At 40.2% G+C, this 17212-nt stretch overlaps 1 protein-coding gene across 4 annotated transcripts in view; it reads left to right on the forward strand.

The window, feature by feature from the left end:
• fkbp10a (FKBP prolyl isomerase 10a) overlaps positions 1–17212 on the forward strand; it is a 387049-nt gene that overhangs the window by 229665 nt on the left and 140172 nt on the right. For all 4 annotated transcript variants that reach the window (XM_081377332.1, XM_081377334.1, XM_081377335.1 and 1 more), the window contains 4 exons: positions 10078–10223; positions 12465–12654; positions 12857–13002; positions 13381–13570. In XM_081377332.1, the coding sequence (XP_081233458.1) occupies positions 10078–10223; positions 12465–12654; positions 12857–13002; positions 13381–13570 (672 nt within the window). The remainder of the gene's footprint in view (positions 1–10077; positions 10224–12464; positions 12655–12856; positions 13003–13380; positions 13571–17212) is intronic.

Consider the following 17212-nt stretch of genomic DNA (forward strand, 5'->3'; position numbering starts at 1 on the left):
GTCACGAGCGCGACGCTTGTGTTACAGCACACCGAAGCCTCTCCATCGCTGAGCGAACGGAGCACGCTTCGTATTCAACCCCTAGCTATTCATGCAGATGCATGGGCAAAGCTGCCTGGGGTTTCGAAGTGGGTGCTAAACATTATAAAAAGAGGCTATTCGCTGCAGTTTCGCCGATGCCCTCGCCGCTATACGGCGCGCGTCGAGACCACGGTAAAAACAGAAGTAGCACATTTACTTCGAGCCGAAGTGGCGAAACTATTGAGCAAAGGGGCCTTAGAGCCTCTCTCTCAAGTTCAGAGCGAAGGAGGGCTATACAGCAGATACTTCCTGGTACCGAAAAAAGACGGGGGTCTCAGACCCATACTAGATCTAAGGCAACTGAACAGAGTGCTTGTGAAGCGACAGTTCAGAATGCTCACGACCAGAACAATCTGTGTACTGTGTATCTGTGTATCTGTGACGATTGATCTGAAACATCTGTCTTTCAAGACTGTGTTTCTGCTGGCTCTCGCTTCAGTGAAGCGCATAGGGGACTTACACGCGCTCTCTGTGAGCGCGACGTGCATGGAATTTGGGCCTAACAACTCAAAGGTTATACTCAAACCTAAGCACGGTTATGTTCCAAAATCCCTCAACACACCGTTTAGGGCGCAGGTCATCTCCCTGTCAGCCCTACCGGTCCCTGATGAGGAAAGAGACGTGAGCCTCCTTTGCCAGTCAGGGCATTACGAGCTTATGTGTCTCGCTCGTCTGTTTTCAGACAGACAGAGCAGCCCTTTGTTTCGTTCAGCGGGCGTTCTAAGGGACTAGCCGCGTCGAAACAGAGCCTATCCAGATGGATAGTTGATGCTATAGCGCTAGCATACGCCTCCAAGGGCATGCAGTTCCCGTTGGGTGTCAGAGCGCACTCCACGAGAGGCATGGCCTCTTCGTGGGCCTGGTCGAGTGGGATTGCCTTGCAAGATATTTGTACGGCGGCGGGCTGGGCCTCCCCGTCTACATTTATAAGGTTTTACAACCTAGAGGTTCCCGCCCTGCAGGCCAGGCAACCAGTATTATCTGACCTGATGCTATCAACTCAGAATGCTGCGTCTACTGAGCACAGCTCGATGATCGACAGTGAAAAGCAGTAGCACAAAGATGTGCCTGGGCAAACTGTGTAAGACCCACATTTCCCCATCAGTTCAGACCATACCCCGCCCTGTCTGTATGATGAAATTCGCGTCTAAGCGACGCTGCCATATGTGGAAGAGTGCGGCTTCGCCCCTCCCTCTTCCCGGACTCCGTGTGAGTTCCCTGGGTGATTGTGCACTATATGAACCCCGGGCTTTCGCCCTTGGGTCTTTGGTGTCAGATCCCAGCATGCACAGCGTTTTGCATTGAGTCCCCTAGCGTAAGATATCTTACGCAGTACGAGAGACCTCTCGTAAGAGAATGTACTCGGTTACTAACGTAACCTCGGTTCTCTCTAGAAGAGGGAACGAGTACTGCGTATCTTGCCGTGCATGCACACGCTCTGGTTGCTTCGATGATGAAAAACCAGATAATAGCTGCCTGTGAGCGGTATTTATAGGCCTAGACCACGCCCGTTTCGGCGGGATGTGACGCAGCGGGCGCAAAGCACCCTCATTGGGTCTGGCGTCACGCCAGGCCTCGCTCGATAGGCTGCTGCAGTTGCCGCAGAACAGCCAATAGTCGCGCGAGCTCCCTCGCCTATGTCTGTATGCTGCCGCAACGCGTTTTGCATTATTACAAAATTAAGGATAATTTTTGGCATCAATATCTCGCGGAAAAAGGATTTTCCCCTAGCGTAAGATATCTTACGCAGTACTCGTTCCCTCTTCTAGAGAGAACCGAGGTTACGTTAGTAACGAGTACGTTTTCTGCCGCAAACGCGGTGGTGGTTCAAGACAATCCGTGTATCTTTCGTTCAGTCGTTTTTTTTTTTAATATTAAGAGTAGAAAAATGAGAAAACAGCTTGAGTATTAGATTTCTAATATTCTAGTAGTAATAGTCCGCTGCAGCAGTTGCATGGAGCTTACAAAACTTAACGCGTGTAGCCTATTGCAACTATAGGCTACATTTCATTTTCTCATCAAACAACTAGACTAACGAATGGCTCAGTACAACAGAAGAGCCTAGAAAGGGCTTTTTCTCTGTGTAGACCAGCAGTTGGTCTGAATTTGCTATAACCTATAGCCTATTTTCCGGACTGTATAGGCTAAAGGCCCGTTCACACCAAGGACGATAACTATAAAGATAACGATAAAGATATAATTCTAAAAATCGTTCTCCATATTAAAGAATAACAGAGTTCACACCACAACTATAACGATAAAGATATGAGGAACGATATCGTTGGGATCACTTTCAGAACGATTTTTTTCCAGCTGTCGAACGATAAAACACTGACAGCCAATCAGAATCCATTCTAATTTAAAGGTCTCGCACATTTAAAATGGATCTGGATCATCCGGGCGCGCGTGCTTAGAATAAAAAGACCGTTATCGGTCGTTGGTGTGGACGCATATATAGTTATCTTTATCGTTATCTTTATCGTGCTTGGTGTGAACGGGCCTTAAGTCACATTTTATCATGAAACATGCTGTGATTTATTCCAAAGTGACTCAGGCATATATAATGCATTTAACGTTAAATAGTGTAAATGTTGACTTTAAAAAGTAGGCGTGCCAAGAAGGCTATTTGCTGTATTTTGGTTCATTTTTGGTGAGCGCCAGAATGATCTAAAGTGACCGAGACGCGCTAAAGCAGCGCATCATGTTGTTTTATTTATTTTTCAATGGCATGATATTTTGTAGTCATTTTGAATGTACACAAATAAAAATATACATTTTACTGTTTCGAATGATGTCATATTATCTGTATGACTATAAATAACAGAGTATTAAGTTATTTCCCAGCAGTGGAACAAATCCAAGTGATGGCGCAGGCGCATCGCGCTCTCGCAACATAGTATCAGTTCTGGCGTTGCTTCATATCGCAGACTGCTCATTATCAAAATGAAACACAGTAAACCAAACATATAAAACGTTATTCTGCCTAATTTAATTGGTCTGTTGTACAATATAAAGGGCAAGCTGTGCCGCACACAGTCCTACTTGTTATTCCAAACATTTCCCTTGCTGTGAAGACTCTGATTTAGCCTATACGTGTATTTTGGGACTCGACTGAAGTATGACGCCTTAACATAATATATAATATAATATATTAAAATACATAATCTTCTGAGTTTTATGATGTAGGCCAGGGGTGCCCAATCCTGCTCCTGCCGATCGACTGTCCTGCACAGTTCATCTCCAACCCAAATCAAACACACCTGAAGCAACCAATTAAGGTCTTCAGGATCACTTGAAAATTAAAGGCAGGTGTGTTTGATTAGGGTTGGAGATGAACTGTGCAGGACAGTCGATCGGCAGGAGCAGGATTGGGCACACCTGATGTAGGCCTTGTGTGTTTTAGGCCACATTTACACATAGCCGGGTATTTAGAGAAACGAATATTTCTCCCCCTCCGTTTTCAAAAATAACATCGTGCACACAACATCGTTTTCAAAAAAAGTTGTCGTTTACATCAACCCGCATAAATACAATGGGCGGCAGTGTAGGGAGAAGGATAAAGCCATGCAAGCCAATCAGAATCCTCAAAATCGACAACAACGAATAGCACGAGCGACTTCCTGTTCCTTTTAAAACAACAGACATGGCGCGAGGTTCGTTCGTGTGGACAGACAGCGAAGCAAATGCAAACAGGCCAAAAGCGTTTGCACAAAAGTAAAAATGAGTACCACTTTAACAGCATCGATGATCAAATAGTAGCCAAACAAACTCTAAACATAGGGCGCTCACATGACGTAAGCATTTTCTGGCGCATAATGTGACGTTTGAGAACCTAAAACCCCGTTTCTCCCAGTTGACACGGCAACACATACTGTAACCGGCGTTTTCAGAAATCTCCACTTTGGCCGGAGTTTTTAGAAATAATCGTTTTCTGGGATAAAAACGGCGTTTTCGTGTAAATGACAGGCCAAAACGCCTTCGTTTCCCTGCGTTTTCCCATCGTGTAAACGGGGCCTTATTTTAATTCAAATGTATTATAATTTACATAGCCTATCAAAAGGATGCGCTTTGTGCATTCTCTGACATTACATTTATTTATTTCATTAATATTGAGTATCAATTGATGTCAAACAAAACTTATTTTCTCTGGCAACTAAACTTCCAAAATAAATAATAATAAAAAAATAAAAAAACTTCCAAAGCAAAGCCATTGTGCGTTCTCTCCGCGCTCCACAGCTTTTCCACACAGATTTTGAGAATTGGCCAGCTAATAAAATAGGCCAAAGAAGTATACTAACGGCTAGTGTCCGGGAGATGCGAGGTACGTTCATATTTATGAAATAAACATAACTGATTTTGTCTACACCTAAATACATTTCCAAGGACCCCCTAATAATAACAGTGATTAAGCCCAAATGTGGGTGGGGGTAATGAACACAATATGTTTGTTTGTTTGTTTTTTTGCCCAAATGGTCTCCACTCTATGCATTTTGTAATAATACAGCAAAAAAATTTAACTGACCGTATTTGCCAGAAAATAAGTCGCATGCACCTGAGTGCAAGTCACACCGGATCATGTTGAGAGAGAAACGTGCGCGCGCGCGTCAAATCGTCATAAAAAACGCATTTTAATATTAGCCTATTCAGCAATAGTGTAAAAGACCTGTAAATAAAATACAACATTTACATGATAAACACTATTAACATGTAGGCTATGTGTTGCCTATTTTACTTTCCCTTACTGTATGACAAATCCTTAAATGAATGCAGAAAACACCAAGAATGAAAAATAAGTAGCCAAAAATAGCCTTCATGTATAATAAAATAAAGGCTACATAGCCTATAAAAATAGCCTATATTGTGCCCTTTATTACAAACAACATTTAGCCTATTTTAAACGCCAAACAAATTTATTTAAATCGAAACGGTCGCGCATCTCTCATTCAGTCAAAAGTTTTCATATTTGCAATGTAACATGTGGATGCTAACTATTTCCTAAAGAAGGCGTCATACTTCAGTCGAGTCCCAGAATACACGTATAGGCTAAATCAGCGTCTTCACAGCAAGGGAAATGTTTGGAATAACAAGTAGAACTGTGTGCGGCACAACTTGCCCTTTATATTGTACAACAGACCAATTAAATTAGACAGAATAACTTTTTATATGTTTGGTTGACTGTGTTTCATTTTGATAATGAGCAGTCTGCGATATGAAGCAACGCCAGAGCTGATACTATGTTGTGTGAGAGCGCAATGCGCCTGCGCCATCACTTGGATTTGTTCCACTGCTGGGAAATAACTTAATACTCTGTTATTTATAGTCATACAGATAATATGACATCATTCGAAACAGTAAAATGTATATTTTTATTTGTGTACATTCAAAATGACTACAAAATATCATGCCATTGAAAAATAAATAAAACAACATGATGCGCTGCTTTAGCGCATCTCGGTCTCTTTAGATTTTTCTGGCGCTCACCAAAAATGAACCAAAATACAGCGAATAGCCTTCTTGGCGCGCCTACTTTTGAAAGTCAACATTTACACTATTTAACGTTAAATGCATTATATATGCCTGAGTCACTTTGGAATAAATCAAAGCGCGTTTCATGATAAAACGTGACTTAGCCTATACAGTCCGGAAAATAGGCTATAGCTTATAGCAAATTCAGACCAACTGTTGGTCTATACAGAGAAAAAGCCCTTTCTTGGTTCTTCTGTTGTACCGAGCCATTCGTTAGTCTAGTTGTTTGATGAGAAAATTAAATGTAGCCTATACTTGCAATAGGCTACACGCGTTAAGTTTTGTATGCTCCGTGCTACTACTGCAGCGGACTATTATTACTAGAATATTAGAAATCTAATACTCAAGTTGTTTTCTCATTTTTCTTTCTCTTAATATTAAATAAAAAAACGACTGAACGAAAGATACACGGATTCTCTTGAACCACCACCGCGTTTGCGGCAGAAAACTACTGCAGTGCAGCCAAAATGCTCTGTTCGACTTATCTGAGATCCTTTACTCTTCCCTGTGGATGACCTGTGACCTACTTTCTGTAAGATCTGAATTTTTGAATTAGAATTTTTGAGATTGAATTTTAGAAAACTGAATTTGAAGTTCCGAATTTCATCATCTTGAAAACTTGAATCTGTATTTTTTAAACTGAATATTTGCAGTATAAGAATTTAGAACAAAAAAAAAACTAGCTGTTTGAAAATACATGTCTATAAAATTCAGCCATAAAAACATTTAAATTTGTTAAATTTCAAATGTTCAATATTCGTTTAAAAAAAATCTAATTCAGAACTATTTAAACTACCACCTAAAATTAAATTTTTTTAGATTACACTTGCAAATAATTCAAATTTACACAATTCAAATTCAAATCATTTTGTCATATTATAAGCTCCATAATTATCTTGATCACATCTAACCTCCTTAAACTTAAACTGTTCTAAACGCAAAGTTCTCTCTCTGCTCTGCCGACCCTTTATTTTGCCTTTTCTTTTCCTTGAGTCTTCTGTTCCCGCTCTGGAGGACCAAATCTCCCTAACTCAGAGGCGAATTCAACCCCAGCCTCGGTACCTAATTTTTAATTAAATCACCTGCTAAAACCACTTCTTGACATCTCCCTCAACTCCATCCTACAAACCGCCTTGCCAAGAACACTCCAAACCTACTGGACTGTAAATGATCTCACCGCATCTACAACCTCCCGTTTCCTGATTTTTTCCTTTTATCTGTCACGTCTTTCATTTCTTATCTTAATAGTGGCAAAGGACTCCAAGCCAGATCCATCAGTTTACAGTACTGTGCAAAAGTCTTGAGGGAGGGAGGGGAGGGGAGGAGAGGGGGGGGGGGTATTAACATGCCTAAGACCTTTGCACAGTACTGTATATGAAGAGAATCAACATTTCACAGCAAACCTCTCCCGCAATAAGCAAACCTCAGACCTCCCTCCTCATTAAAGGTATCCAGAGAACCCAAACCGCCCGCCCAGATACCAGACAACCATTTACCATAGACTTACCAAATGTATCTCCACTCTCTGCCTAGGCTACCATTCCATCAATACTTCCCATACACTCAATGCAATGTTCAGTTTAGCTGTCTTCGGTTTTCTTTGCTGCTCTGAACTCACCTTCAACTCCAGTTTTAACTCAAAAGTCCATCCTACAAATTCAGATTTGCTGGTAATAAATAGACAATGAAACCACTTCCTTTTTCATTAAACAAAGCAAGACATACCAAGCCAAATTTCACCATTCGACCCGCTATTATTTCATATTTTAATTATCATTAAAACCGTATTTGATTATCGCTATTGGAAACACTCACGGTAAATGCTGTTCAGCATTATTAAGCAAAGTAAGCAACAATCTCATGCAGGCGCAGCATGCAGCATAGTTTTTGTTTTGTGTGAAAACATGACAGAAGGAAAAGTGCTGAGAGAAATTATATGAAAGAATATAATTGAATGAATGAATTATGTATCTCTAAGGGGAAACTGATCGTCTCAGAAAAGATTTGATGACATTAGCTTTTCGTCTTCCCTCCGTTAAACAGTAGTATTATAAGCACAGTGCTGCTTTGTTTACAGAGGTTACTGGGGAAACAGCTGTATTTCTGATGTTCCATAAGTTCTACCTACTGTCAGAGAGTAGACTACTTTAATGTGGCTACGCAGACACGACAAAAACAATCTGTATTATAAATTTTTAAGGTAAAGTTAAAATATAAAGGTAAAGTAGTTTATTGAGGGTTGATTTTTAAAGAAGGACTACACGCCTGCGCACATGTATATATTCAAACGCACTTCCCTTTGGACTGAACACGTAATGCGCATGTGCGCAACGTCTACGTTTTCGCGGGTTTCCGTTTTTAAGGTTTGCGCAGAGATAACGGATAATCGTTTGCACCTTCAAACCTATATCAGGGAGTGGGTTCTCGAGACACCAGGCACTGTTTTGTGCGGATCGGCGGCTGGAGCGCGTTAGGGATTTTCCTGTTAGAACGGTGTTGTGTTAGCGGCCTCTAAGTTAATAACTAATGATCTTCGCAACGGAAGTGAATCAATCAGTTAAAGCTGCCGTCGGCAACATTTTTTGCTCATATTCAGTGAAATCGACAGAACCGACAGAACAACATAAATAAGTTGGTTTTAGAAAAAAACCCGAGCTTCAAACTCAACCTGGAGCGTGTTATTTGTTTTGCAAAAATCCACCACTCCCGGATCATCGGGTCCAATCAGCGCAGGGGGGTGTGCGATCTGACTGTCAATCACAGTTCGTGCACACGCCACAGATCCCCACTCCCTCGCGGCTCACGCACGTTACAATATCACATGCACACGACACGCCTGAAGTTTGCCTGAATATTGTACGAAGCGTGATGGCGGAGAGAAAATCTACTAACAAGCTTCCAATTCCTCGGTTATTGCTATCTATGGATAGATTAGCCAGGGCAGCCTACCTCCGAGTCCATGGTGTTGATCGATGCTGAAAAGACTGACGCGTTCACAGAAAATCAGGTACACACGCACTGACGAGCACGACCACGATGGGAGGTGCTCGCTGGTAGTGGGGGAGGGGCATGGGAGTTGTAAACATTCAAAATTTTGGCTAAGTCGACCCAATCTGCCAGACTTGCCGACTGCAGCTTTAAAACCAACTTTAGCTGGACAATAACTTTATCATAGAGCTGTTGTAAAGCCTAAACAATCTGTTACGGTAATTTCCTATTAAATATGTAAAGCTGCTTTGAAACAATCCATATTGTTAAAAGCGCTTTATAAATGAAGGTGACTTGACTTGACTTGACTTTAATTTAGCCTGTCTACCTTTTTTGTTCAGATGAATGCAAAAAATGTTAACCGGTAGATGGAAAATAAGATAATTTCTGAAATTCTCAACAGTTCGAATAATAAGGCAGCTTATGTTGTTTAAGGAGCAGATAAAACACCTATAATTTGTCATTTTGACTCAACCTTGTTTTATAAAAATTATTTAAAGGCTGAAAGGTGAGGTTTATCATTTTTATAAAAGTTTGTTTTGTCAAAACTTTATTTGAACAATTTTAGTAGATATGTTATGTGGTAAGTGACCCAGACAAGTTTTTTCTTTGTTAGTTTAAAATCTGGCCATTGTTTTTTAATGTTATCATTTTAATGTTAATTCAAACAAAAGTTTCATATAGTGCTGCTAATTTTTTTGTAGGTTTTAGTACAAAAAACTTGGAGAAATTATATCAGTGTTTGTATCAGTAGGCTACTTTTTTTAAAGATTTCCAGCACATTAAAAAAAAAATACCATCATGATATTGATAACCGTGATAATTTTGGTTCACTTTATTTGTGATACGAAATTTTCTTATTGCTTTATCTCTAATCAGGTCTTACCGCTTCCACATCAGTAAAGCTCAGCAAACCCTAATCAGTTAATCTACTAATAAGCATCACCTGCAAACCCACTTCATCATCCCTCACCAGGCCGTCCAGCACACGTCCAAATTGATACCCTTTGGCACGCCCAATTCATTCTAACTTCCCCAGATGCATACATTCTAATGCAATACATCCTCCAACACATAAGTATTGTAAAATACTTTGCACTATCCCATGAGCACCATACCCACAGCCTCGCACTCCACAATTCTTTTAGGTGCTTTAGACAAACCTTACTCCAGCTGATGTTCTGTATTTTTGCTATCTGCTTTTTTGAGGAGAATACTTCGGGTTAATGTTTTCATTTTCTATAATGTTTTGATTAAAAGGTGTACTTGTGCTATTTTTTTTTTTTAAAGCCAATGTGCCGCTTGTTTTGATATTTTGATAAATAAAAAAACATATTAATACATGTTTAATTGTGACTTAAATTGTCCAAATACATACTGTATGTACAGTATGTAATTGTTAAATGTATGTAATTATGGATATTAATATACTGTATTCTGTCTCTTGTTTTTTATTATAATGTCTGTAAATTCTTATCACAGCCATCTTCAAAACTCAACATACAACACATATGTGAGAGAGGGCAATCTCATCAAAGGCATGGAGGAAGGCATTCTGGGCATGTGTGTTGGGGAGAGGCGATCAATTATTATCCCACCATTTATGGCTTATGATGACAAAGGATATGGTATAATTATTGCTTTCATCTATATGATATATATTGATTAATCTTCTTGACTAATTTATTATGCATACATTATTATACTTTTATTGTGCAGCTGTAAATTAATAATGCATAATAATAATAAAGTATATGAGTGACATTTTTGACAAGTGTAATATTTTTATGCAGTGGATATAAAAAGTCTACACACCCCTAAAACAGATGGTTTTTGTAATGTAAAAAATGAAATAACTTTTATAATTGGGCTTGGGGCTGTTTTCAGAACGAACTGTTTACCCAGCTCATTTGAAATAGTACACACCTATCTTCACCTTGAGTCACTAAGATTAACTTTAAATAAATCTTAGCTGTTCTTGTAAGATCTTCTTGGCGGCATGCTACAAGAACCACAAAGAGCTTACAAAGCATGAACAGGATCTCATGGTTAAAAGTTATCGCTCAGGTGAGGGCTTAAAAAAAATTCAAAAAATAAAATAAAATTCTAAGGCTTAGTCTAAGACAGTCTTTAACAATTCATCAACATTCTAACAAGTAGCCTACTGGTTGCTCCCTACATGGTACACCTATATCCGGTATTCTCCATCTGTCTGGGCAATGAGATAGGGTAGCAAAACGCAAGCCTTTTCTAACTAAAATACATACTGTAAAATGTGTTATGGGTTGATGAGACCAAGAAGTTTCTCTTTGTAAAAATTTTCCAAAATTGTAAATAGTATTTTTAGCGCAAAAAATAACACCGCACATTAGCAAAAGAACATCATACCGACATGGTGGTGGGAGCATCATGCTTTGGATAGGGAATCATGAATAGCTCCAAGTACCAGTTGATATTGGCACAGAACATTTTGGTATCTACTAGACAGCTGAAAATAAAGAGAACTTTTCAATGGAAGATTATTTTTTGGAATGTCCCAGCCAGAGCCCAGACATGAATCCTATAGAAAATATGTGAGAGACCTGAAGAGGGATGTGCACAGGAGATGCCCTCACAATTTAACAAATCTGGAATGTTTTAGCAAAGAAGAGTGGGAAAATATTCTAAGTCAAGATATGCCAAGCTGATAGACTCCTAGTGCTATAATAAAACCTAGTGCTATAATAAAACTCACCATTTGCCTGAGTTCTTGTTCATTATTAGTTGTCATGGTTCATGTTTGTTTGTTACACACCTGGAGCCCCGTCCATACTCCCTGAGCTGTGCCAGCTGTGCCAGATCTCTATAAAAATGTTGATGAATTTGAAGAGGTTTTTCCCTGAAGTCTACTGCCCCCGCTGGTCCCTCCCAGCTCCAAGTCTTCTGTGTCTCTGCTGGTTAAGTCCAGTTCCAATTCATTGCTGCATAAGTATTTAAGTCATCCCTGGTTAAGCCTAGCACCAAGTCTTCATTGCCCAGCTCCAAGTCTCCTTCATAACGGATGGTCACACCCAGCCTCCCACTCCCCCCTTCGCTACCAAACCCATCCAATTCTTCTGCCCCACCTCTGCTGTCCCCCTTCAGTTCCTCTTCTCCACTCTGCTGCACGGATCCGCCTCGGGTCTTCAGTCTGCCTTGGCAAGTGGTTCCCATTCTTAAACTCGGGATGTCGACGAGTTGGCTCCCTTTTGTCCACCTGGGACCATCATTCTCATGTGTTCACCAGGCTTCATCGTTCCTCGCCTTGGTCAGTCGTAGCTCTGCCAATACAACAGACTTCTGGACCGTTGACTGCGCCTCGTCCCTCCACCCCTTTCACTCTGTCGGACTCCGTCTTGGCCCTCGGCCTCAGCGGCTCCTCCTCAGTTCTCTGTCACCCTGGCTCCACCTCTGCCTCTCATCACCACGGCTCTGTGTTGGCCTTCAGGACCTTCAGTGTTGCCAGTCTCTTTGGCTCTTCGGCTCTACCTGGGTCTCCAACTCTACCGGCTCCACCTCTGTCAGTCACGCTGGTTCCGCTTAGTTTTCCTACCAAGGCTTCACCATGGAACTTCTACCTGTCATGGCTCTGAGTCATCCTCCTGCTCCTCCTGGCTCCTGGTTCTTCTGGTCCCTGGTTTTTGGTGGCATTGCATAGGTTGTAATTTTCACATTAAAGGTGCAAAAGTTATTGTATGATTTATCCTTGTTTAATTTTTTACATCCTCCCCCAAAAATCATCTTTTTTAATGGGTGTGTAGACTTTTTATATCAACTGTGTTTAACAACATCCTGGTTTTGTGTAAATATGATTTGTTTTGAAGCATAGTCTGAAGGAACTTCATCTTCAGGTGCAAAGATCCCTCCATATGCAACTGTAATTTTTGATGTGTTACTGGTGGACGTGTTTAACGTGAAGGATGATGTGAACGTGGAGGTTCAAAAGATTCCACAGCCATGTAGGAGAAAGGCAGTGGCGGGAGATTTCATACGTTACCATTATAATGGAACATTTCAAGATGGCACTGTCTTCGATTCCAGGTAAGTCTTTCATCTGGAAAATAAATATGTTCACATAACAATGAGTATTGCACATGTTTGTTTTTTGTTTGTTTAACATTCAGTGTCAGTGCAGTGCAGTGTAAAGTGCTGTTAGAAAAATGCTGAGCATTTTGATTTCACAAGATTGTTGAAACTCTCCTGTCAACTTTGTACTTCACTTGATTTTTTATTTTTTTCCTAGTTATTCTCGAAACAGCACTTACAACACGTTTATTGGCATGGGTTATGTGATTGCTGGCATGGACAAAGCCCTTCAGGGGGTATGTGTGGGTGAGTGGAGACGAGTCACTGTGCCACCTCATCTGGCCTATGGAGAAAATGGATCAGGTGACTTTTAGAAACAAATTAGAAGAGATGAATAAAGCACTTTATGTAATGTAATTATGCACTATTAATTTACGTACATAATGTAACATAAGCATGCTAAAATGTTTAGTATTGTTTAATAATTTTAAACAATATTATTTATTTGGAAATGTTACAGGATGCATTGTTGTGTTCAAACAAGTATGTTGGTTTAAGATTTCAGTTTAGTTTCAATAAGTCTTCATGGTTTAAAATTAAAAATGTACTCAATTTCTAATTGTAGTTTTTATAGAGTCTACGGAGTAGACTCAGGTAGACTGAGACTGATGGTAGAATACTGCTTATTCAATGTGACCAAATTTTTCTCATCTGCTCTATTCTTTGCGAAAATTTTCTCAGGTGAGCTGATCCCAGGATCTGCCGTACTAATTTTTCACCTGCACGTCATTGACTTTCACAACCCTAAAGACCAAGTGGACATCAAAGTGACCTACAAACCAGCTGACTGCAACCTGACAAGTGCTGAAAATGACCTGATTTTATACCAGTACAACTGCTCTCTGCTGGATGGCACACGTCTCTATTCTTCGTAAGTGCTCTCCATTTGCAACTTGTGTTTATTTATTAATTTAACAAGGTGACTATATGGCCAAGCATGGCCTGTGTCTTGCATAACAGCTAACATAACAGCTAACAAATCAATATTTGGTGTGACCACTAGGGTTGTCAACTGTTCCGTATAATTCGGAATCGTCTCGTATTGAAGGCATCAAAGAAGCGTCCCGTATGAAAGCCATACGGAAAATAAAAGTAAAATAATGATGCTGTTCTAAAGTCATATTAACCCCCCTGTAATCTGACTCCAAATCTCAGGTAGAAATTGTTTGACCCATTTTACAAAACAGTAAATTTCTCAGTAAATATACATCCATCCATCATTTGTTTTTCTTCAGAATTCTTTCAAAATCAAAAATTTGAGCCGGGAACGTTTCTTAAATTTGGTTGATTATGACATGAAATGACCTTTTACAAATCTTTTGTACACATATTTAACTGCAGATGCTGAAATGACATGCACTGTGTGGTACAGTACAAATATTTTGAGTGTCCATTATTCTGTCCCTTATTTTCATAAAGAACCATGATTGTCCCGTATTTTCCTTTCCAGAAGCTGGAAACCCTAGTGACCACCCTTTGTGTTTAAAACAGCTTTTGTCCTAGGTACACTTGCACATAGTTTTTCAGGTAACTTTGCAGGCAGGTTTCTTCAAGTGTCTTGAAGACGTCGCCGCAGTTCTTCTTGATTTAGTCTGTCTCGTTTTTTTTTTTTTCAGTTTCTTCAAACCCATGCTGATGCAAACAAAACCAGCTTGTTGCTAACCAGTTGCAATAACGCCTTTGGTGATTAATCAAAGCACCCCACACAGTGTAGTGTGATATTATCGAAGCGTCCATCCTCTGAAAACACGAAAAGTAACATGGCAGAAATTTCAGATTTTCAAGCTTTTAATTCAATATTTCATCAATATGCATGTTTTGTAATGGATATGCCAGACCAAATAGTTTGAACAAGTTTGAAGAAGTTTTGAAAGCTTTAAGTTTAAAGTATTTGAAGTTTAAAGTAGTTTAAAGTTTAAATTAGTTTGAAGTTCGGCCCAGCACAAGACATACTGCTAGCAACTCAAGGCAGTTGATGTGCCAATGCAGTTGGGGACCTGTCCAAATACCCGAAACTGCATGTCCGTTGTACATTGAAGGAAGCAGTTGAAGCAGTTCAACACCAACCAAGCACATTCCTCTGTGAGGCATGCTCTCTGGTTTACCGAGTCCAGCTCCATTCCAAGAAAAGAGATCCTCTGCACGGGGGAGAGTTTGTTTTTTTCCCAGTTGACCCGAAGCCCCAACTGGCTGAGGTGTCTGACCACCATGTCCCATGTGTTCCCATAACTGATCTCGTGACTGGGCCAGTATGAGCCAGCCATTGAGATAGTTTAGGATGCAAATGCCATGTTCTCTCAGGGGAACAAGGCCGCCTCTGCGACCTTTGTAAAGATGCGAGGTGACAGGGACAGCCCGAAGGGGAAGACTTTGTACTGATATGCCCGTCCTTCGAATGCAAAGCGTAGGAATGGTCTGTGACTGTCAGCCAGCTCCATGTAACGACTGCATCCAGAAACACACAGGTGGAATGACATATTTAAAAAGACACAACATCACACCCGTGTTTGCTCTTTCAGGGAAATGTAGCTCTCTGTATAGTGCTGAAGCTCACAGGGTAAATGGCCTCTCTCTGGGATCTCTCAGGCGATTTCCCAATTCGTCGGTACGTTCCTATGTGACGCCGAACATGACAAACTGAAAGGAAACAGAATTACATTTGTTGTTTTTTCTTTGACTGCACACTCCGCGACCCACTCAAAACTGTCTTGCGACCAACTTTTGGGTTGCGACCCACCAGTTGAGAAGCCCTGTAATAGATAATGGCAAGTTACATCATTACAATAAATTTGCTACATTCCTGTTGCACTGTACCACAGCTGACAAAAACCTTCTGAAGGTGCTCAGTGTATCTATTGTCTCTGAATTCTGTCAGGTGATCACACCAGAAAGTCACAATGGCCTGAAGAAGCTTGTCTTCTGCTAAATTATTGTTTTGTGAGTTACTCATGAAATTGAGATGATTGACAGGGATAGTGTATTAACACTTTTGTGTAAACTTGTTTGTAAGCAAATTGTATTTGAATAGTGTTAACTTTGTTTGAGTTGACTTTTGATCTTGCTTGAGATTGGCTGTGAGAGCATGAGATAAAAAGGCGGTGCGCTATTAGGTGAGCATGCAGAATGAGAGTTTCCTCCATTTTGACTACGTGATTTGTACAAGAGTTTTTGTTTGGCAATTCTTTAATTAATCAGCAAATTAAAAAAACATCAATCAAAAAGAGAAAACACTTTACAATAACTGCATACTTTTACAAAACAGTTAATTCATAATTTATAAAGCATTAATAGACATTAATAAGCAGTTTATAAATACAAATATAAATGCTCTATACTTGATTTAAAAGCATATCTATAATGTGTTTAATAATTGCAGTCATACATTATTAATGATCAATTTATCATTTCTATAGCATTATTAAGTATAAACTAGATTAAAAAGTTTGTCGAGACAAACTTTAAGTTGGCTTGAGAAAGCCGGACCAGAAAGTTTAAAGAAGTTTAAAATAGTTTGGAGTTTAAATTAGTTTAAAGTTTAAAGTAGTTTAAAGTTTAAATTAGTTTGAAGTTTAAAGTAGTTTAAAGTTTAAATTAGTTTAAAGTTTAAAGTAGTTTAAAGTTTAAATTAGTTTGAAGTTTAAAGTTTAAATTAGTTTGAAGTTTAAATTAGCTTGAAGTTTAAATTAGTTTGAAGTTTAAAGTAGTTTAAAGTTTAAATTAGGTAGTTTAAAGTTAAAAAGTTGTTGGGGGTTTTCTAGTGGGTTGCTAAGGTGTTCTCGGTGGTTGCTAGGCGGTTGCTAGGGTGTTTTGGGTGGTTGCTATTGTGTTGCTAGGTGGTTGCTAAGGTATTTTGGGTGGTTGCTAGGGTGTTCTGGGTGGTTGCTATGGTGTTGCTAGGCAGTTGCTAAGGTATTTTGGGTGGTTGCTAGGCGGTTTCTAGGGTGTTCTGGGTGGTTGCTAGGGTGTTGCTAAGCGGTTGCTAGGGTATTTTGGGTGGTTGCTAGGTGTTGCTAGGCAGTTGCTAGGGTGTTCTGGGTGGTTGCTAGGGTGTTGCTAAGCGGTTGCTAGGGTATTTTGGGTGGTTGCTAGGCGGTTGCTAGGGTGTTCTGGGTGGTTGCTAAGGTATTTTGGGTGGTTGCTAGGGTGTTCTGGGTGGTTGCTATGGTGTTGCTAGGCGGTTGCTAAGGTATTTTGGGTGGTTGCTAGGATGTTGCTAGGCGGTTGCTAGGGTGTTCTGGGTGGTTGCTATGGTGTTGCTAGGCGGTTGCTAGGGTATTCTGGGTGGTTGCTAGGCGGTTGCTAGGGTGTTCTGGGTGGTTGCTATGGTGTTGCTAAGCGGTTGCTAAGGTATTCAGGGCGGTTGATATGGTGTTACTGGGTGGTTGGTAGTTGTCACAGATGGTTACTATGGAGTTTTTATAGAGTTCTTAGCATGATCTTGGCATGATTTAGCACTTAACTAATCGCTATTAGCATGTAGCTATTCACTGCTAGCATATGTAGCATGTTGGAA

The sequence above is a fragment of the Scardinius erythrophthalmus genome (genome assembly GCF_964197995.2).
Source record: "Scardinius erythrophthalmus genome assembly, chromosome: 10".
Taxonomy (NCBI): domain Eukaryota; kingdom Metazoa; phylum Chordata; class Actinopteri; order Cypriniformes; family Leuciscidae; genus Scardinius; species Scardinius erythrophthalmus.